The 23593-nt window shown below is 42.2% G+C and overlaps 1 protein-coding gene across 1 annotated transcript in view; it reads right to left on the bottom strand.

The window, feature by feature from the left end:
* Window positions 1-22983, bottom strand: part of Hsd17b12 (hydroxysteroid 17-beta dehydrogenase 12) — a 152479-nt gene extending 129496 nt beyond the window's left edge. Inside the window, exon 1 of the mRNA XM_041641325.1 lies at window positions 22777-22983. Coding sequence (XP_041497259.1) covers window positions 22777-22936 — 160 coding nt within the window. The 5' untranslated portion in view covers window positions 22937-22983. The remainder of the gene's footprint in view (window positions 1-22776) is intronic.
* Window positions 22984-23593: the final 610 nt, after the last annotated feature.

The following is a 23593-nucleotide window of genomic DNA, read 5'->3' on the forward strand; positions in this document are numbered from 1 at the left end:
AAAATGACTTCAGCTCCAAAACCATGCAAACTATTCAAGACTTATTACAGTCCAGAATACAGCCCTGGCACATGTCCTACATCATGTCTCAGACACGGCAGCCAGGAATGTTAGCAACAGGCAACCAAAAGCCTATGACAGTGTCCTTCCCTTGCTGGAACAGGCTAGACTCCTCTATCAACAATTTCATTTACACAAGCTTTTATCTGGTTTACCCTTGCCCAGCTGTAAACATTTAATCAGAACCTATACAACCAACTCAACATAAGTCCATTCACTGGACCTATCTACTATATTCTATATAAATATATCTACTATATTTATGTGATACTATAGGATCACATAAAATCCCTGCTAGACCCACCTAAACTTGTTGCATGGTGCCTTATGGGAGGGGTGGTGGTGGCTCTAATATTTCTACTTAAGTGTCTCCTACAGCTAAGATCCCAACAACAGCAGGTGAACACAGCAACACTCCAGGTGTTAATGGCTATGGAGCACACTGGACCAAACCTCCAAAAGAGGTGATTCACGCTTGGCTAATGCAAATATAGGAGGCCATTTAAAGTCTTAGTTATTCTAAAAGTCTCCCCTTGTTTCTGACTTCTTGGGACCTTCCAGGGAGCCAATCTTTAGAGGACTAGTAGCCCAAAATGCTGGGGGGGAGGGTCCCCAAGGCGGCATTATAAAAATCCTTAACTCCCACAAGGTCACCCAATAAAAATAAAATAAAAAGGGTTAGATGAGACAGGGCAACAGTGCAAGCACAAGCAAGAGCATGCTAACTCACAATGAATGAGCAAAACTGGCCAAAACAACCTGTCAGCAGACCAAAAGCACAGTAACTAATGATGGACATTCCTAGCCAATCACAACACACCAGCAGCGACTGCCAGTTTCAAAAGGACAACCAACTGCTGTAGTTTAATTTCCCTAACCCCATAAAAACCCCGACCCTTGCCGGGCGGTGGTGGCGCACGCCTTTAATCCCAGCACTTGGGAGGCAGAGACAGGCGGATCTTTGTGAGTTCGAGACCAGCCTGGTCTACAAGAGCTAGTTCCAGGACAGGCTCCAAAACCACAGAGAAACCCTGTCTCGAAAAACTTAAAAAAAAAAAAAAACCCAACCCTTTCATAATAAAGAACTTTTACATTGCCTTAGTGTCTCCTCACTGCCTACCCCCCAAGGAAATGGGAATTGCTCAACAGGCAGCTGCAACAAGCCCACAGCAAGCAAGGAAACTGAAATTAAATATATATATATATATATGTGTGTGTGTGTGTGTGTGTGTGTGTACAACAGAAATTAAGAATTCAATGAATCAAATGTATATGAAACCACAGTGGAGAGCATCACCAACTGACATGGCTGGGCAAGCAAAAGGAGGAAGATCAGGAAGAGAGAACAAGCTCACTAATGCACTACATCCAAACATCACTAAGAAAGGAATAAATGAACATGGCCACAATCCAGGCTGGTTCCATTTCCTAGCTACGGTGAGTAACACAGTCGGAAGCAGGCAGGAGAACCTCCGTGATACACTGTCTTATTGGTGGCTGCATGTATTTACCTTCCTACCAGCAGTGAATAAGAGTTCTTTTCTCTACAAATCCTAGCCAGTATGTATTTGCTTGCTTCCTTCCTTTCTTTCTTTTCCTTCAGTCGCATGGGCTAGTTAGAATTTTTTTCATTGGGTTTTTTGAGCAGGGTTTCCTTGTGTAGCCTTGGCTATCCTGAATCTCACTCTGTAAACCAGGCTGACATCAAAATCATAAAGATCTACCTGCTGCTGCCTCCCAAATGCTGGACTTAAAGGCGTGCACCACCACTGCCCAGCTTCTTACTTGTGTTCTTGATGGTAGCCATTCTGTATGTGATGGAATAAAATCTCGTAGCAGTTTCAGTTTGCATTTCCTTGGTGGTTAGAAATGGTGAACAATTTCAAATATTTGTTGGCCATTTTTATTTCTTTTAAAAATTGTTCGACTTGGGCTGGAAAGATGGCTCAGTGGTTAAGAGCATTGCCTGCTCTTCCAAAGGTCTTGAGTTCAATTCCCAGCAACCACATGGTGGCTCACAACCATCTGTAATGAGGTCTGGTGCCCTCTTCTGGCCTGCAGACATACACACAGACAGAATATTGTATACATAATAAATAAATAAATATTTTTAAAAAAATTGTTTGACTTATTAGCACACTGGACTTTTGATGGTGACAGGAGTCACAGACATCACACAGACCCTAACTGCCATAGGACCACAGACACACACCCCATCTCCCACAGCTTGGGGCCACAGGAACCCAGAACTGTATGGCAGCAGCCTGACACTCAAGCATCAACATGGCCCCAGGTGTAGGCCCAGGCCCTAGGCATCTATCTGCACAGCCTTTGGGGGTAAAGGGTGTCACGGACATCAAAGCAGACCCTGGCTATAGCAGGGCCATGGATCCAGACATGACCTTCAGCAGCAGCTTAGGCAGGGACAAGACCCAGGTCCTAGGTGGGATCGTAGGTCAGCATGGCCCTAGCAGCAGCATGTCACTCAGACTCCAACATGGCAACCCAGAACCTGAGCTTCCTTGTGGCCTTTGGTGAATACATGGGCCACAGACATCAACCCAGACCCAGCAGCAGTACAGACTGAGACATGACCCTAGGCCACAGCTCAGGCCTAGATGACACCATGGCCCTGGGTGGCAGTGCAGGACTGTATGGCCCAGTAGCAGCATGACCCTCAGATGCCAACGTGGCCCCAGATGTCAGTTCAGACCCCTGGTATGTACTCAGCCTCTGGCAGTCATAGGAACCACAGATATCAACTCAGACCCTAGCTGCAGTAGGGCCACCGACCCAGACATGACATTGGGCTACAGTCCAGACACAGAAGCCTCCATGGCCTCAGGGGGCAGGACAGGTCACTCAGATCAGTTCCTGTTGCAAGGCCCCCAGGCACCAATATGGCCACATGTGGCAGCCCAGACCCTGGGCGTCCTCATGTCCTTCTGTGATAACAGGAACCCCTGACATTAAAGTAGACCCTGGCTGCAGGGCAACAGATCCAGACATGGCTCTCAACAGCAGTTCAGACCCAGATGACAACATGTCCCCAGGTGGCAGTGCAAGCCAGATTGGCATGGCTCTAGCGGCTGAATGTCCCTCAGACTCCAAAATAGCCACAGGTGGCAACCTAGAACCCAGGCATCTTTGTGGGCTTTTGGTAGCAATGCAGGCCATCAACATCAACACAGAATCTGGCTGCGGTAAAGCCACAGACCGAAACGTGGCCCTCGGCTACAACTGGGGCCCAGATGCCTCCATGGCCCCAGGTGGCAGTGCAGGCCACTCAGATGGGGGAAGGGACCTGTGGTGACATGGCCATCAGGCACAAATGTGGCAACCTAGACCCTGTGTGACCTCAAAGGGTTCGATGATAACAGGAGTCACAGACGTCAACAAAGACTGTCTTGACAGCAGCCCAGGCCCTGACATCAGCATAGCCCCCAGTAGCAAACAGGCCTCCCCTCCCAGTCTGTTCCTCACTGCCTTCACTTCTTCAGATCTGCCACTCTCAACAGAACATAAGCCATTCTGCACCCCCCCTCTCTTTCCCAAACCCCACCATATATTGGCTTACCATAATGGCACCCTACCACCCAGTGCCACAAAGTGCCAAACTGGCCTGCGGTTTCACCTCTCTGCCCAAGGTGAGTGACCCTGGGCAGACATGTAAGTGTCCTTCATCCACCAGGCCCTAATAAGATTTTTATTTTTGAAGTTACTATTTCTCCCTGATTTCATTCTTGGCAAGTTTGTGCTTGCTATATACAAAAGCTACTGTTTATTTATTTGAGGCAAGATGTCATGTAGCCTGGACTGGATTAAGATTCACTGTGTATATTAGGATGAACTTTTTGGTTTTGCTATTGTTTGTTTTTATGTTTTGGTTTGTTTGTTTTGTTTTGGGTTTTTTTTTTACCAGTATTATGCAGTTTTTGTTATTATGTCTCAGTAGTATAATTTGAGATCATGTATTGTGATTTCTCCAGGACTGGTTTATTGGGGGAAGATATTGTTTCGTTCCCGGCTGCTCCAACCCAAAATAATCACACAGAAATCAGTATTAATTGCAATACTGTTTGGCCCATAGTTTAAGTGTATTTCTGGCTAACTCTTATATCTTAAATTAACCCATTTCTATTAACCTGTGTGCTGCCATGTAGGTGAGGCTTACTGGCAAGGTTTCAGTGCATCTAACTACACTCTCTACATATATCTTTTCCAGTTCGGCTATATTCTGTTATGCCATTAGTTGAAAGCAGCTTCTTTATTAACCAATACAAGCAACACATACACAGAAGGATTTCACACACCATTTCCCCTTTTCTGTTTAAAGACAAAGGAAGGTTTTAACTTTAATATAGTTAAGATTACATGTAACAAAACAGGTATCAAGCAAGAATTGCAGTTACAATATTTATATCTATTTTATCTTTTACCTTAACTAAGGAAAACTATAATGATAACTACCTATTCTTCAACTCCATCAAAGAGTACAGAAGGATATATTACCTATGTAAACAAGAAGAGAATTGTAAGCAACTTCCAAAATTCTAGAATCAATAGAGACATCTTGCTGCCTGGACAGTCACCCAAAGTTCTTCTGTAATGTGTGGGCATCCATCTTCAGCCTACTGGCCCATAGTATCTGGCAGACTTTTCCATAAAGCAGGAAATTTCAAAGACAGTTCCACCTATGTTGGCAGTTTTTCAGTCCCCTTCTTCTGTGTCCTGCAGAATGTTTGGCAGACTCTTTCATTAAGCAGGGACCCTGAAAGACTGTCTCACCTTTAGGCAAGTCATTTGTCTGTGTGTCCTGCGTGTCCAGTTCATGCAGCATAACATCAAGCAGTCCAGGAAAGAGCAGCCTCCTGCCCAAATGGCTAACAAAGTCCATAAAGAGCTTCCCCAATGCCCATCTTCCTCTTGAAGTGGATTGATGCTGCCAGAAGCAGATGTGTCTCATTGTCAAGAAGAGTCATATAATGTTGAAGATCATCTTTCTAACTGAAATATATCTCTATATAACTAGAAACCCTAACATGACTGCAAGCTTGACTATTAGAGATGACTGTCTATTAACCTGTGTTTCTTAATTATACATTACATTTTTAAATGAGTTGCACAAACACAATACCTTAATCAAGAGCAGAAATATACATATAACAAAATTGACCTTAAATTTGTATCAATAAACCAAGATCCATACCAATGCAAATCTCTATAGCATATCCCCCTTTAAATATAAACAAACATTTATAAACAATATTTGGGAATTTGGGCATAGTTCTCTCCAAAGTGTTCCCTACTTTTTGTTGGGCAAGGTAATTTTTTAGGGGTGTTTATGGCAATATTTCAGGGGATCTTGGTCCATCAAACCACATTAGTCTGGAAGGAATCCACAGGTTCTCCTCCTCTGTGGAAACAAAAGAAGAACCTCTTTTCCAAAGCAACAAATCCTTAGACTGAAATTTTGAAATCAAGATACCTTTAAAATACATATGTTGGTTTAGCTTAGCAGCTCATACAATGAAATGTATGTACAATGAAGCTGTACTTAGCTTATCACAGTCAAAAAATTTAAAGAAAATACAACATGTACATAATCCAGATTGTATACATTCCATCTTTACATAGCTTTTCTTACTCTATTAATTTTTTAATCTATGACTGTCTGTACTCTTTTATATTACTTTTACTGTCTTTACTCTTTTTTCCTCTCTCTCAAGCCTATGTACATTTATCCAGCACTGTGACCAATTTAGAGGTCTTTTTTATCTGAATCTATCTTTATTGTGTATCTGTAATCTTTTTCTGATCAGGACTGCTTCTTAAAATGCAAACTGGCATAGCTAGGGCTAAGGCTGCTTTGCCTTTTGGCTCCTCCCAATCCAACATAGCAGAAGTCCATTCATTGCCTCTGAGACTGCCAGGTGGGAGCCACGCTCACCACCTCAACTCTGGTAACCAGTTGGCCCATGATGCCACTGAGTAACTTGCAGCATGCTGTCCACAAACCCCATTCAAGTGCTCAGTCTCCTGAAAGAGCCAGAGTTCCTGCTGGCAGCATAGACCAGGAAACTGCCCTTTTGAAACCGCTCATTTTTCTTCTGCTACCACTGAATCAGTAAGACTTCTCTTTAAGGAGCAACAGTGCTCTTAATTGTTGCAAGCAAACAGAGCCCATCCACCCACCTTGGCACCAATTTGTTGAGGGAAGATGTTCATTCGTTCCCAGCTGCTCTGACCCAAAGTAATAACACAGAAATTTGTATTAATTTCAATACTGTTTGACCAATAGCTTAAGAGTTAAATCTTTTATCTTAAATTAGCCAATTTCTATTAATCTGTGTATTGCCACATGGCTGTGGCTTATTGACAAGGTTTCAGTGTATCAGTCTCCTGCAGGCAGCTACATGGCTTCCCACTGACTCTGCCATATGTGTATGTATTTACATACATACATACATAAAATCTTCCAGTCTGACTATTCTATTAAGCCATGGGCTGAAAGCAGCTTCTTTATTAACCAATAAAAGCAACACATATACAGAAGGACTTCCCATACCACTGGCTTTTCTACCAAAGATTACTTTGCTCAGCATCTTTTTTCCTCCTCCATTTCCCAAGCGCTAGGATAGCAAGCAAAGACCACTACACCAGGTTCAGAAAAGTTACTGACTTTTATATCTAGATATGGAGGACTTTGATCAACTGTGAAATTGCATTCAAATCAAGAGCAGTTTTTCCCTTTCTCCTCAGTCTATAGCTTAGAAGTTCTCCAGTGGCAATCAACAGAAGTCTTTTTCAGGACAGTGGGATTCATCATCTCAAAGTCAAGAACAGTGTAGGTTTCCACCAGCATCGGAGGTCAGCAGCTTGGTGCCAGGCTCAAAGAACCCAGTGCCTTCCATCTTTCTACTCTACACTCCAGGCTTAGATCTTTCCCAGTGTTTCCTCTAATAGCATGGATGCCTGCTAACATCACATTCTCACATAATTACACTTTCTCTTGACTATCTTTTAGGCTCCGGAGAGCATCTGAGAAGCCCTTCTTCCAGCAGACCTCTACCTGCATTCACTGCTACAACTATCCAACCCTAACCAACATGCAAGGCGAAGATAAAGCAAGCACTGAAATAACTGAAATTTAATCCCTGCAGCAGAGGAAAGGCCCAACCACCACCGAAGTATTCACTTCTTATACAAATTTGAAATTCTGTCAATAAGCAACCTACTCTATGTGCTACAACTTACCTAAGAGTTGTAGCTAACCTGTAGGGGACCAGTAAAAATCATTTTCCATATCATGAATCAGTATTAAATTATGAAGAGGAAAAGGTTAGCTCATACACTTAAAACAAACTCAATATTTAGTTAATGGTCACCTATATTTATAGAAATTAATATATTTATATTACCAACAGTTAATTACCAGTAGTAAATTTTGTTAATTCAACCATTATGATATGATAAAAGCTCCACCAACAAGACTGTAACACACATCAACTCATGCTTCATTCAACTGTATTTCTTTTATTACCTAAAGAACAAGTTTTCCATCCTCACACATTGCTTTGTTTAAAGAAAATGGAACCAAATGCAAATATTGTGATGAATATTGCAGCTATGTTAGTAGTATCCTGCCCATATGCCCTCTGACAATCCCACTGGCAGCACATTCTGTTGGCATCTCTCCACCCATGAACTTCCTCTCATGGCTGAAACTAGCATCACCCAGGTGCACTGAAGAATAGTTCCATTAAAGGGATGTTCCTCTCTAATGAGACTTCAACTAGTGACTAGTGGCCTCTAGTGTATAAATACCAGAACTTCTGGCTCCTGCCTTGGATTAACTGAACCATGAGCTCTGCACTAGTGCCAAGACTGCAGTGACATTAAGCTTCAGCAAGTCATTTAACAGGTGCCCTCTAAAGCCAATTCAACTTGTCTAAAAAAATGCTTCTGGCAAAATCCAAAACACAAAAAGTAAAAAGTATTTCCATTCATAGTAATTTTAATAAATAGTATGGATTTAAAAAGAATTCATTCATAATCTCTATAACAAAATAATAAATTTTCAAGTAAATATTTCTAAAAGATTTGATAATCTTCAACATACAATCCTAACCTTGATTTTTAAAAGAAGATTCAAAGCAAATTCTAAAAAATATTTCATTTCAAAAATGATACTTTGTTCCTCCTGTGTAGTACTGGAACTTGAATTCAGAACCTCATATATGGCAGATAAGTCTACCACTGAATTAAATCTCAAACCCAAGAGTTGACGTTTGCTATAAATAGGTACTGTTGTGTCATAATAGCATAATCCTAAGAACCTAATTTTGAACTATGAATAAAAATCTATTTTTAAAAAAAAAGCATTCCTAATTTCCTTTTAACCGGAGCTGTGAACAGTAAGGTACTGAAACAGAGATGACGTGAACTCCTAACTATCTCTTAACTAATGCCTATAATAAAATAATGGGAGTTATGTCAAACTACAAAAATCTTCTAATTATATGGCAGTTGAAATGTCACTGCATTAGTAATAATTTCACTATATTCTTAATTCATTTCCATACTTTTTATGCCTATTAAGATCAAAGTTTAAGGAACATCTTTAACACTGTGATTAAACTAAGTGAACTTTTGAATCAGAAATAGAGCTTACGTTGATAAAATTGTAGGGGGGAATCTATTTTAGCTACCCTCTAAAACTGACATGTATTAGATAATCACATCAAAAAGAGAATCAGATGTTGATCATGACAAAGCTGCAGCAGAACCCAAAATAAGCCTAGCAGCAATATGAACCTCACAGTTTGATTGAATCATGGGATGATTCTATTTCCAGGTATCTAATTGAAAATGGAAGTGGGGAAAAGGCCCAAGGTCCAGAGGCTGCACAATGCTTTGCACTTCTACAGTGCCTCCAAGGACTCAAATGTCTCTGAAGATGGGCAAGGTGAGAGTTTTTGGATAAACCTAAAAAATTGGTGGTGAAGGACCAACATGGACAGTTGACCAAAATAAAGCTGAGATACTGATTCAGCTCTTGTATTTCTCACTGTACTTCCTGTCCAAAACTGATTTGCCAACCTACAGTACAAGGTGCTTTGGGAGATACATGCCGACTGAACAAAAATAATGTTCTCCAAAAAACTAACAACAAACAGTATTCTCTCTTTCCTAAAATATTATGCACTAAGATTCAAACTCTTCTAGACTAGAAACCACAGCAGGTAATTTTGACACCCAACTGTTAAGCCAAAGGATTTAAGCACAGAACACTAGGCTCAGCCTGGGGTTGACCTATGGTAAGACGGCATGGACATCACCCAGAACCTGACAGCACAGTACTTATTTTCTCAAAGACTGCTCCCTCTTTTTGCATTTTACCAGTGCAGAGCCCCAGCACTGCACAGTTCCCTGAACTCTGCTGTCTCCCTTACCCCCATGAACATACATTTACCCAAAAAAAAAAAAAAGGCACCTACAGTCTTTGCTTCCTTGACCACCACCAACTGCTATACCTAGTCTACCACCAACAATCCCCCAGGTTTCACCCTCAGCCCCATAAAAGCTTTGAAAAAAATAAAGTCTAAAGGAAAAAACTTTAAATACCACCACCTGTGCTATCCTATTCAATCTACTGCCCTTTTGCTGTTTGTTGTTATTGTAATTTTTTTATACTGGGTCTCATGTAGCCCAGGCTGGCCTCAAATTCACTCTGCAGGGAAGAATGACCTTAAGCTTCTAATCCTCTTGCCTCTACCTTCCATTTTGATCCTTCAAAGACTCCTCCTTCAGGGGCTAGAGATAGCTCAGCAGTTTATCATATGCTGTTCCCAGCACCCACAAGGTGGCTTTCATTAACTCCAGTTCCAGGGGATTTGGTGCCTTCTTCTCATGTCCAGGAGCACCTGGAATGTACATGGTACATGTACACAGTACACATACATATAAGCAAGTCAAATACTTATGTGTTGGGGAATATCATTTTAAGGTGTGTTACTTTTGTTTATGTTGCATTTGTTTAACACTGAGAAGCTGTAATTCTTTGCCTGTCAAAAATATCTGATGGTCTAATAAAGAGATGAACAGCCAAAAGCAAGGCAGGAGCAAGGATAGGTGGGGCTAATGGGCAGAGAGGATAAACAGAAGGAGAAAGAAGGAAGAGAAACAGCAAGAGAACAAAGAGAAGAGAATATCAGGTCCAGCCATCCAGCTACACAACAAGTCACGGAGGAAGAAGTAAAGAAAGGTATACAGAAATAGAGAAAGATAAAAGCCCAGAAGCAAAAGGTAGTTGGGATAATTTAAAAAAAGAACAAGTCAAGGTAAGACCAAGAATAAGTAAGAATAACTAAGAATAAGCCCCCATGTGTGAATTATACTTGGCAGCTGGGTGGTGGAACCCTCAAAAAGAGTAAAGGAATAAAACATCACATTAGACTCATGCACATAAAATAAATCTAAAAAATAATTTTTATTTAAAGAATCGTCATAGCAGTCTGGAGAAAGAGTTCACTCAATTAGTAAAGCAAGTGCCTTGAAAGCATAAGGATCTGAATTTAATTTACAAAACCCACATTTAAAAAGTCAGTCAGGGTAGTAGATTGTTGTAGGAAGGTCACCTGTTTGTTTCCGGCTGCTCAGGCCCAAAAATAATCACACAGAAACCATAGTATTTGCAACACTGTTTGGCCAATAGCTTGAGCATATTTGCTGGGTGGGAGCCGTCCTCACCACCTCAACTCTAATAACCAGTTGGTCCATGCTGACACCACGTAACTTGCAGCACACTGCCCACAAATCCAATTTAAATGCTTGTCCTCCTGAAAGAGCCAGAATTCATGCTGGCAGCACAGCCTAGAAAGCTGCCATTTCAAAACGGCATGGCTTTTTTCTGCTACCGCTGAATCAGGAAAACCTCTCTTAAAGGAGCTAAGGCATTAAGCCATGCTTAACTCTGTTTTGTTTTGGTTGGTTGGTTTTTGCTTTGTTTTATTTTGCCTAGATTTTTCCCCCAAACTCTCTCAGGTTTTAAGTGGATTTTACTTGGCCCCATGTTGGCACCAATTTGTTATAGGAGGCCGCGTCTTTGTTCCTGGCTGCTCAGCCTTGAAATAATCACACAGAAACCATATTATTTGCAATACTGTTTGGCCAATAGCTTAAGCGTATTTCTGGCTAACTTACTAGGTAAAGTTCTGGCATCTGTCTCCGGCAGGGCTACATGGCTTCTCCCTGACTCTGCCTTCTTTCTCCCAGAATTCAGTTCAGTTTTCCCCACCTAACTCAGCTCTGCCTTGCACAGGCCTAAGACAGTTTCTTTATTAACCAATGGTATTCACAGCATACAGAAGGGAATCCCACATCAGTAGACACTGTAATCCCAGTGCTGGGGAGGTAGACAGGGAAATCCCTGGGGCTTCCTAGCTAGCCACCCTATTCTACTTGGTGAGCCCTAAGCCTATGAGAGACCCTGTCTCAAAAAAAAAAAAAAAAACCTGAGCACACACTTGCACACACAAAAGAATCAGTACCCAGAAGGTTGAAACAGAAAGGTCACAAATTCAAGGTCAGCTTAGCTAACAGTAAAAATGTCTCATAAATAAAGAAAAAAGAATCTTCGCCAAGAAGTAACTCATATTAACTTCACAATAAAGGTAATCTTTTAAAAGATTTATATTTTTTAATTATACATTTGAGGGAGGGAGATGCAAATGAGTAAAGTGCCCAGAGAATCCAGAAGAGTTGGATTCCCTGGATGATTATGATCTGCTTCATGTGGGTGCTGGAAACCAAACTCCAGTCCTCTGGAAGAGCAGAAAGCACTCTTAATCAGCACGCTATCTCTCCAGTCCCCACAATAAAGGTAATTTTTAAACATCTACCTATAAGAAAAGAAAATATATTTAAAATTTTCTTTCCTCTAAATATAACAAAAATAAACTAAGATTTCTGAGTGAATAAAAAGTCACCAAAAAGAAAAAATAGCAAGTACTGCTTTTTCAGCTCTTTACATTTAAATTTTCAATGTCTTCAGCTGTGTTTCTATGGGTCTATCTAAAATAGCAAAATTTAAAACTTCTATTGTATCTGCCCAAAATCAGTTTTACTGACTACCCTCTCCCCTCATGCCCAGCTTCCAACTAGGGACAACTGAGACACACTGAAGGTGCTCTGAGCACATAGCAACATACTGAGAATCAAATGTTTTCCTTCGTTTTTAATCTGTCCTAAGCACACAAACACAGAATTGGCCAATTCTTCTTAAATAGAGAATTTGGCCAATTCTCTAACATTTAAAGTTGTAGGCACATAATAAATACAGAAAATACTGGAAGTTTTAACACCATTATAAATCAAACCCTGGTCTGAAAAATGGATACTTGGCTTAAAAGTTTGCATGGATTGAGGAGACGCTGACCACAATAGTGTTTCCTAAAATAGTGTATCTTAAGAATTCACTTTTAATGAATACATACACACATTTATTCTTTGTTTTTGTTTGCTTTTTTGAGACAGGGTTTCTCTGTGTAAATCCTAGTTGTCCTGGAATGCACTCTATAGTCAAGGCTGGCCTCGGACTCAAAGAACACCTGTCTCTGCCTCCCGAGTGCTATGATTAAAGGTGTGCACCAGCACTGCATGGCTATATATTCTATAGGCTCTGCATGCCTGTATCTGGGTGTGTGTGTTGAATGTATAGCTATGACTATGTGTGGATGCTTGCTCCTGTATGCATGCAGAGGGCCAGAAGAGGATACTGGGTGTCTATCTATTCCTACTGAGTCAGGTTCTCTCCCGTCTTTTCTTCAGCTAGGCTGAAAGTCTCACAAACCTAGTGAGGATACTGTCTCCACTGGCCCCAACCTTGAGAGTTGGGGTTGCAGGTATTTGTCAGGACATCCAGCTTGTTACATGTGCTGGTACCTGAACTCGGGTCCTCATGATTACAGTGCTTTTAGCTGCTGACCTATCTCTCTAGTCCCTTAAGAATCTTTATCTGTGGACAAGATGGCTAAGCAGGTAAATACATCTATTGCCAAGCCTGATAATCCAAGACTCCCATAGAGGAAGAGGAGAACTGACTCCCTCAAGTCTCCTGATTTCCACAGGCACCATGTTACATGTGCATCCTGGCCCCAAATAAATGTAATGTTTTTTTAAGAAGAAATTTTTACTGATTAAAAATAATTTTTCAGGACAGGTGTGGGTGACACATTATAATTCCAGAGTTCCAATAGGAGGCTTAGACATGAGTTCAAGGTCAGCCTGGGCTACACAGGGAGAAAAGTGGAGGAGGGGAAAGACACACACACACTTTACATTCTTTTCCTAAAGTTTTGGACTCAGTAGGTCTGTACAAGTCCTACAATCTATTTTGAACAAGCACACCTGATTCTTTAAGTCTTGCAAGTTTAGATATAGCCATGACATAAAAAGACCTTTCACATTTAAGCAACATTTGAGGAATGCTTCAACTCATGAGCTCCTGTGCCTGTATTCGATTGCCTTAAAATCACCCTTACTCAGGAACTTGGAGAATAAATTGGAAAGAACATGAAATTTGAAGTTAAAAAAAAACAAGATTCAATTTTTTCTGACATTTGAAAGCTGTATAACCCTTATACCTACCACTGTATCGCCCCCTGGCACAGATACATAACGTGGAAATAGCAAACCAGCACTAGCCTTCCTCACAGGGTTGCTGTGGAATCATTTGAAAATACTCAAAAAGGACTCTGCAAAGATGTCATCATTACAATAACATCGCATGAAGTCAGTGTCCTTTAATTCAGAATTCAAGAATGTTGCTGCCCGGCCTGCTATGGAGCTGCTGTCTTTCCACATTATCTACAAGCAACATTGCTCCTTTCACATGACAGGCATTGGGTACTGGGGCACAGAGAAGCTCTAGGGTTGGATTGCGGGATTAGGTGCCTGTTTACTGCAGCAGCACTGTTTATGTGACAGGGCTGGAGTCTCAGCCATCATTAGGGCTTGGCTGGCAGTATTTCTACTGGAAGCTAGCTTGACTGTGAGCAGTTAATGTCAGTCATTAGAGAAAAACCGATCTAGAGAATGAGTTTTCTACATACTATAAATGCTAAGGGGACTTTAAAACTGATTATTTAAATTTCTAAAAGAAACTGTCCCCTTTCCTGACCGCCTTGAAGCACTTGAAGTACACTAAAACTACACAATATTTCTCTGGCAACTCATTGTCATTCACAGAATTAGTGGACTGGGTTATGAGCACAGCTGAGACTCTAGAAATGTTGGATCCACCAAATTAACTTGCAACACTACACAAAAGGAACAAATCCCTCCCCCATTTTTAATGTGCAGGGAGGGTCTACCAAGTGGTGCAATGGTGCCCTCAGGGCTAGAGGTACCTATGCTTTCTTTACAACTTCAAGCTCTTTTGCAAAAGGGGCCATCTTTTTCCTCACACAAGTTGCAGGAATGTCTGATAATGTTCTCCAGCACTCTTTCTCATTGTTACAGATTGGCTATCCAAAATGTGCAGGACCAGAAGTGTTTCGGGATTTGTAGGAGTTTTAAATTTTGGGACATACACATAGACTTTATCAGCTGAACACCAAACCACAAATCTAAAATCCTAAACTCCCAAATCTGAAACTCTGGGGACAGCACATGCTCAGGGGCATTAGATTTGGGGGAATATTTCAGATTGGTGATGCTTGCCAGGTACCACAAATTGCTGTGGAATAATCCTTCTGTACACTGTATGAATTGGTTTAATAAGGAAGCTGGCTGGCCAATAGCTAGACAGGGTAACTTAAGTGGGAGAACCAGACAAGGACAATGGGAAGAAAAAGGGTGGAGTCAGAGGAGTCACCATCCAAACAAGAGAGGAACAGGAGGTATAAGATGAAAGAGAGGAAACTCCTTGTCCTCAAGGGACAGGAGTGTCTCTTACTGTGTGTTAGGACCCCTCTGCCTTGTCTTGTAGAGGTGAAGTGCCCCTTGATCATGTCCAGGGTTTTGTCTTTCGCTGTCTGAATCATGTTCCAGCTGCTTGACCCTACCATGTGGGTCCAGAACTTGTTTGGGCATACTAAATCTTCTTTTCCAGATCAGTATAATAAAGGAGTGATGTGCAATAAAAAAAAAAAAAGATGAAAGAGAGGTAACACCAGGGGGCAGAATGTAGATTAATAGAAATGGGTTCATTTAAATTATAAGAGCTAGTTAGTAATAAGTTTGAGCTATTGACCAAGCACTCAGAAATAATATTAAGTCTCCGTGTTGGTTATTTAAGAACTGGGGGCAGGAAAGGACAGTCTGCCTACAACAAATCATCTCTCTTGTTTTTTGGGTTTTTTTCCTCTAACTCACCTCAAGAATTTTCACTATTCTGCCATCGTGGCCTGCTTTCAACACTCCCATTGCTGCTTTTTATCAATCTACCTCAGCTGTAGCTAACTGCCTTTGAACACTGAATTATCTATCTTACCCGACCCTTCTCTAAACACATTTATAATCTTGATTGTATAACTGTTTTCCTTACTGTGATCTGACAAGAACCAACTTAAGCCTGTGAACTGATACACAGTTTAACTTTCTTGCAGTTACTGTTTCTGTATACAGTCTGTCTTGGAGCATTTTCCAGTATTTTAAAATAAAAGTCTAAAAGTTACACCAGGCATGATGGCACAAGCCTGCAATCCTAACACTTGGGAGGTGGAGGAAGAAAGATTCAAAGTGCAATGACACTCTTAGCTAGTTCAAAGTCAGCCTGGGCACATGAGATCCAAACAAAAAGAATTTCTTTTAATAAGAGTTGAAGGTTCTAGAAGGCATGGATTTATTTCAACAGAAATCCAAAATTTTTAAGAAACTATTTTGGCCAAATATACTAGAATTTCAGTTTCCACAAATTTATCTTAGCTCTCCCAATTAGCAAGATTTTATTCACTTTAGTTGAAAAAACTTTCTTGATAGGAGAAACCTATTCAGAGCAACTTTATAAGGAAGATACAAGCATGAATGTGTTACCAAGATTCTATTAATATTCAAATAGTTACTAAATGTAATTGTGTACATATATCCTAAACCATAGAAGAAAGACTAACTTGTCATCATGCCACTAATGGACTGACGGAATTTCTCAGTTCAAAACAATTGGAGCTGAAGAGGACCAGCATGCAACAGGGCCACTGGGCACAGGAACACATGACAGCTGCAAGTGAATGCACAAGACCTGCAAAAATCAAGCCAGCCAGAATCCCAGCTCAGGAACTCCCACCGCTAGCTGAGGAGCTACTGGGAACTGATGGCTGCAGGAAAAGGGAGTTGGTTTTCTTCAGGGATGCAGCCTCTGATGGGCTAGCCATGCTCCAATGGGTGACCAAGTCTTAGTTTCTAAGGCTGTGATAAATGCCATGACCAAAAGCAACTGGGAGAGGAAAGGGTTTATTTGGCTCTCAGGCCAAAACCAAGGCAGGAACTCGAGGCAAGAAACTGGAGGCAGGAACTAAAGCAGATGCCAAGGAGAAATGCTGCTTATTGGCTTGCTCCTCAATGGTTTACTCAGTCAGCCTACTTTTTTCACCCAAACCACCTGCCCAAGGGTCACGCCTTGACCATGGTGAGCTAAGAATGCCCACATCAATAACTAATTAAGAAAATGCCCCATAGATTTCCTGCTGTCATAACTTTGTAACCAGTCTTGTTGGAACAGCCTTGGTTAATTTCAATCTAGAGTTTCAGAGGCATGTGATACCGTTTTAAAACAAAGAGGGAGAATGCACAAATTATTTTACAAAATGCAAAAATAAAGTTAATCATCCCACTTCCAAACAAAACACACTAGTCACTAAATAAATTATAATGAGCTCTTGAAGGGCTTACAGTTTAGAAAAACGAGATAACATTCACTCAGATGTGTAACTGTTGCACACATACAATGTACCCACACTAAGGTGACAAATGCGCAAACACACAAAGTATCGTAACTGCTCTGAAGCGTTCAGTGACGTCTCCGTGTAGACCTGGAGGAAAAAAAATCATAATGTATGTTTTAAAAAAGTAGAAAGAATTTACGAGCAGAGAGTGTAAAGACAAAAGTGGAACAGGAGAAAGACTATCTCAGACAATAAAACCAATTTCAACACCTGATGTCTCTGCACAAATAAGATAATCAAAGAGGAAGAAAAAAGCATTAATAAGTCTGAGACACAGAAACCCATGAGAGATACAGTCAAGAAAGAATGCACAGAGGCTGGAAAGGTGGCTCAGTGGTTAAGAGCATTGGCTGCTCTTCCAGAGACTACAGGTTAGGTTTCCAGCATCCACATGTGTGTGTGTGTGTGTCTATATTACCATGTATGTGCCTGGTTGGTGCTCAAGTAGGCCAGAAAAGGGCATCAGATGCCCTAGACCTAGAGTTACTGATGATTGTGAGTCACCATGTGGGTGCTGGAAATTGAACCTAGGTCCTCTGGAAGATTAGCCAGTGCTCTTAATTGTTGAGCCATTTTTCCAACCTTCAATCTTTTTTGCGAAAGATGCAAAAACAGATGATGACAGAAACATACGTGATAAAAATTCAAAAATGTGCCAAAAACTTGAAGTTATCATTAAGTTAAACTTTGTGCAAGTGTAAGGAACAATTTGACTGCAGGGTTTATGCAACAACATACCTTTTCAAAGTGTCCTGTAAGGAAGAGGCACTTGGCAACACAGATGATGGGGGACTGCGATAGTGCTCAGTAAGAGCTGGCAATCTCCAGTCTAGTTGCTACATTTAATTAAAGATAGGAAAGAAAACTGGCCACTTGTTGAATTTGGTCCACTAGTCCATAGATAAGTGAGAAATTTTCAAATCCTTAAAAATTAAACTTTTTACATAGTAATCTAGAGTTAGACTCCTGTGAAGACCATTGCTAATGGGTGTTGATAAGTGACTGGCAAAGCCAGCAAGCCACATCTGGTTTGCAGGACATGTTAATACGTTCAAAGTCCACGGAATCAGTAACATCTGCAAATTCAGCTATTTCAGGGAACCCCCAGAGCTGTCAATCAAGCAGCCACTCCCTCTGGATCTTTGAAAAGTCATCATGACACCTCTGGCTGTTAAATCTTCCATCAGCCTAGGGGACTCTAATCCAGTCTTTGACAATCGGAGAAAACTCAACCACTGAATCCCCCAGACAGCCATCTATCCAGGTGCCAGAAGCGCTGATTGTCATAGCTATTGCTCCAGGAGTCTTTACTTGAGTTATGAAAGGTACAGATGACCTTTAGCTGACTGGCCGCCCCATAGTCACCCTGATCTCCTTCCTGTCCTTTATCTGGTGGGGGAGGAGCACCTCCCCCACCCATAAATAGCTAGTACACTCCTGAGATTGGTGAGATTTGGATGAGCAGCATTCACAGAGCATTCTAGATCTTCATCATGGGCAGAAGAGTCTGAGCAAAAAACAGTAACCCCCTGGGGCCCTCAGCCCTAGATACACCCAGTAGCAAAAGAATCCCAGATTAGAGCCAGGAGCAGGGGCTTCAGAGAGCTGAGGCTGTGGGAAAGCAAGAGCTGTGAAGAGCCAACAATGCAGTTGCTGCAAGCTCCAGACACCATTGAGACTCTCTACCTTCAGAGCCTTGCTAAGGAGCTGACTGACAGTCCCCATTCTGTGAAGCCCAGGCCTGTAGCACCCTAACCTCAGAGCTCCACTAGCTGGCCCCAGCATCCTAGGATCTGAGCAGGGACACTAAGAGACGGCACTTTGCCTACTTAGGCGTTCCATTTAATAAAACAACCAGAACTGGGCTGGTGATGACACAGGCTTTCCACAGGTCATATTCAGGGGGATCTGGAAAAACACAGATTATCAAGGCTTAGAAATGATAGAATCTGAGTATTGTGAAGTTAGAGTCAAGGGAATTTCCCAAAAGATTAAATCTGGAGAAGGATCAAAGATGACTTAAAGGTTTTTCAAATGTACTCGAAAACTGAATTTCTCTAAGTCTATCCTAGCTTGAACTTATTAAAGGGAGCCAGACACAAACAATTGCCTAGCAAATTTTTACCAAGTACAGAATTCTCCTGTGGCCAGGCTCATTACTTTCTAATGATCTTTTTATAACTTCAGACTGCCAGCATGAAGTTGGCTACGTGGACTACAAATGTTTCCTCATGACAACAATCCCTACTAATCAAATCTGTGGGCTGTGTATGAACAAAATATGTTCAATGTTACTTATTACCCATGAAAATGCAAGAGACTGCATTAGGAACTCACTTACCTCATTTAAAAGATGAAGTTATACTTAGGTTAGCTGTCTTTGTTCAAGGTTAGTTTAGTGAGCAAAACTGCTTGCCCTTGCCCAGATAACTCCAAAGCCAATCTGTTAACTATATACTACGATGTAATACAATGTAAGAGGCCCTCATTGTTAACGTCTTTAGATTGTCTACTCTTTTCTCCAACCCTCCTATGACTAGGCTGTTGTACTTAATGGTGGTACAGATAACTTTTTAGAAAGTAGAGTCTTGCTGGAATTCCCAGTTGGAGAGAAGACAAAATTTGCCTTGTTTTGCTACGGGGTGGGGGGGGGGGGGGTGAATCAGAAAATAAAACAAAGCTGTACTTCTGACAGGCTTTTCAATTCACACTATGGTGTTACGGGTGTCCTTGAAAAAATGATAATCCAGTGCCTGGCATTCAAAAACCTTATCACTCAGACCCTGCTAACAGAATTCTCACACCACAGTGGTTTGATTTTTCCTTCCCTGTCTGTTTGGGGGTGGGGGTGTCTGCAAGGTTTTCTTCCCTCTGTTTTCTGCCACCCTTCATCAGGCTAACTCACAAGGGCCCTTCAGAGCTGTTTGGGAATCACTTCCAGGGACAGCTCTGATCTCCCTCACAGGCTTCCCTTTAACACTGTTTTCCCACCACAATCCTCTCACCGGGTCCCATTTGCCATACACTGGCCCTCACTGAAACAGAAACTTACAAACTGCATTTACTAAACAGCACTGGCTCCCTGCTTGGGCCCATAAGGTAACCAAGTGGAAGAGGAAAGCCTAGCATCTCTGTCTTCATTTTGTCTCTGTTTTTCTCACTCTCTGGCTACTGAAATCATGTAACCTTGCAGTCTGCAATTCCAGGAAGGGCAGTGGAACAAACCCTCCATACCAGGTGTTGACTACTAGCTATGAAACCAGAGCTATACTCTGGAACAGAAGTGAACACCCACTAGGAACCAGAATGGTCCCCAGAAGGACAACTAAGACAGGATGACAGAGGAAAACACTTCTCAGACCAGCTAAAGGGACCGGAGCTGAGATAAGAAAGGGTCAATGGTGGTCAAGACCACACCTTGACTAGAGCTGCTTAATTATGCACACCACTGATATGGGATTTCCCTCTGTGTGCTGTGATTACCATTGGTTAATAAAGAACCACTTTGGGCCTATAGCAGAGCTATAGGGGAACAGAGCTAGGTGGGAAAAACTAAACTGAATGCTGGGAAAAAGAAGGGCAGAGTCAGAGAGAAGCCATGTAGCCCCACCAGAGATGGATGCCCGGAACTTTAGCAGGTAATCCACAGCCATGTGGCAACACACAGATTAATAGAAACGGGTTAAACTAAGATGTAAGAGTTAGCCGATAAGAAGCTAGAGCCAATGGGCCAAGCAGTGTTTTAAGTAATATCGTTTCTGTGTGACTGTTTTGGTTCTGGGCAGCTGGGATAAACAAGCAGCTTAATGCAACATACCACATGCCACATGCCTTTTGCCCAGTTCTTCCTCTATTGAATCAACAGTTTTTGGCAGAAGACACATGGGATCACTGGACCCTGCATCCGGTCCTTTCCCAGTGTGGTCAACTGAAACAAACTTTCCTCTGCTATCACCATCATCTGGAGACAGACAGCTGAGCCTAGCCTGCTAAAGATATCAGAACACAGGAGTTTCTGCCCTGAAAATTCACACTAGATTTCATGGCCCCATCCAATAGTGTTATACCATACTAAGAACAAGAGAAGTAAAATAAAATGTTAACTTTCCAAATGTATCCTTATCTAGACATAGCATTTAGTGGCATTGGAACTGATATATACAAATCCATTTGCTTAGTTAATCTTACTAATTTTATTATGCTATTAATTCAGCAACAATTATGTCCTAGTTTGTCTCCACTACTGTGATAAAGACCATGACCAAAACAACTTAGGGAGGAAAGGGTTTATTTCACCTTCTTTTTTGTTGTTGTTGCTGCTGTTTTTGTTCTCTCTCCTGTCCCAAAGTTCAGCTCAAATTTCTTTTTTAAATTTTACATAATAAACTCTCCCCTAATTTACCAATTTCCCGTCCTGTGGAGCCAAATCTAAGAGCAAATGTTCCTTTTCCAACAGCAATGTCACCTCCCTTGATGTTCACCATGGATCTGTGTGTATGTGTGCATTTACCATGTGAGTTTTAGCCTGTACAAACATGTTTAAAAAGAAAAACTGAAGTAACACTAGGCTTTCTTTGCAAAAGTATCTTATTGGACAGCTGATTCCCTACGGCATTACTGTCATAATGACTTTAAAAAAAAATACAAACCAGTTTTTCAAGCTGAAAACAATGAATACGAGCAAGCCAATTGGGAAATTATAACGTAGCTCTTAGTAACACTGAACACATTTTCCCAGGGACTGTGAAGAGATAGCAGGTGATTTTGAAAAGCTGTGCAAAATCACTGTTTGCCCCACATCAAGGAACGACCTCACAAACTCATTTCTACTTCAAATATTTCCCTACAATAGTAGGTCGTTGTCCCAAAAGATTAACTGTCATGTCTTTCCTGTTAAGTTGTCCAAATGTTCTTTAATCAACAAAACAAAAAACCTGAAAAGTAACATGATGTGTTTTGCACAAAGACAACAGGCAACCACATCCCAAAAGTCTATAAAACGTTGAGAAGTGAACAATGAATTACAAAACACCAGAGAACCACAAATACGTCACAAATAATTAGCTATTTTTTTCAAGGGTCAAAAAGAAGTGAAGAAACAAAGGGGGTGGAGCCGAACCACCACTTACTCAACTTCTCTGGTACGACCTTTGTTCTAGTTTTTAAAATCTGCCACGCAAAAAGCACAAGGTTCCCGTGTTTTGTTCACTTTTTGTGAAAACACTTTTTCTCAACCCTTTTGCAAAAAGTACTGCCGATTACGATATGAAGACTTGCTGTTTTCCCAGCACAGCGCTTCTTGCTCATAGGAACTCCAGAATAGTTTAGCAAGAATTCCTCTGACCCCTCCCCTAGCTCCCAAAGGACTTTGTAAATGACATGAAAGAAACCCAATCCACGTAACTGGAGAGGCAAGTTTCGCAAAATCAGGACTTCTGAAACTCGCTGTCCCCGCACCCCTTCCTCCTATCCTCACCTATGCTTCTCATCCATAGCACAGGCCAGTTTTCAAGCCAAGTGAGAAACTTTATTAAAATAAACACTGCAAGGGGCAGAGCAGACAAGGCACCTGACTCCGGCCGCCAACTCAGGATGGTTTCGACGACGGGACAAGCCCCAGGGAGTTAAGAAAGGTTTTCCTTCGTGTCCACAAGGCTGCAGGTCAGCTCCTCCAGAACCCGCCAATGCTCGCAGGGTCTGCACAAGTTTGCGCGCTGCAGAAGCCGGCTCGCGGCGGGAGGACCACCCCGGGGCCGCGAGATCCACTCACCTGCCCATTCTCCGAGCCGCGGGCCGACGCCGGCCTCGTTGCCCACGCACCACACCTGGAAGGCCCTGAAGAGCGAGTACGAGGCGCGCAGGGCCAGGTAGGCCACGGTGCTCGCGCCCACCCAGTACAGGAAGCCGGCCGCCGGGAGAGTGCGCTCCATGGCTCGCGACTAGGCCTCACTACCACCGTGAATGGGGAAGAAAAAAAAAAAAACGAATGAATGGAGCGAGGAGGCGGTCCCGGCCGTGACGCCGAGGACGCCGCTGACAGACGCCCCCTTGGGACCCAAGGCCCGCCCACAGCGCCACATCCATGTCGCCATTGGTGGCTTTACCTCCCTTTGAGCGTACTGTGTCTACCATTGGTTAGACTCCTTTTAGTGGCCCCGCCCATACGCCCCGCCTTCGCGCTCAGCACCCCATTTTCTATTAAGAGAGTGGATCGCTCACATGCCACTCAACATTTGGCCCCGCCCACAAGCTCACATCGCGCCACCGAAGCTCAGGGATCTCTCATTGGCAGAGGCGGCCCTCACGACTGCTCTTTGATTGGCCGATGAGACCTAACCTCGTATTTCAGGAAGGAATGGAACCGGAAGGGGAAAATTGTAGTGGAAGGGTGCATGAAGCGGCGCTTACGTTTACGCCTTTGCATTAAACACTTTCAGACTCCTGTTAATCCCATGAGCTTCTCGGATGAAGGGTTGCGGTTCCCCGTCTTCGCCGCACGCTTTCGCTCCAAATTCTAAATGCCTTCCTTAGCTCCCATATTGAGCTTTAGACTCGTGGTTCCCAGTAATTCGGAATTCCAGACTACT

The sequence above is a fragment of the Microtus oregoni genome, unplaced genomic scaffold, assembly GCF_018167655.1.
Source record: "Microtus oregoni isolate MIOR12 unplaced genomic scaffold, Mior012 000068F_ref0000429, whole genome shotgun sequence".
In the NCBI taxonomy this organism is placed as follows: Eukaryota; Metazoa; Chordata; class Mammalia; order Rodentia; family Cricetidae; genus Microtus; species Microtus oregoni.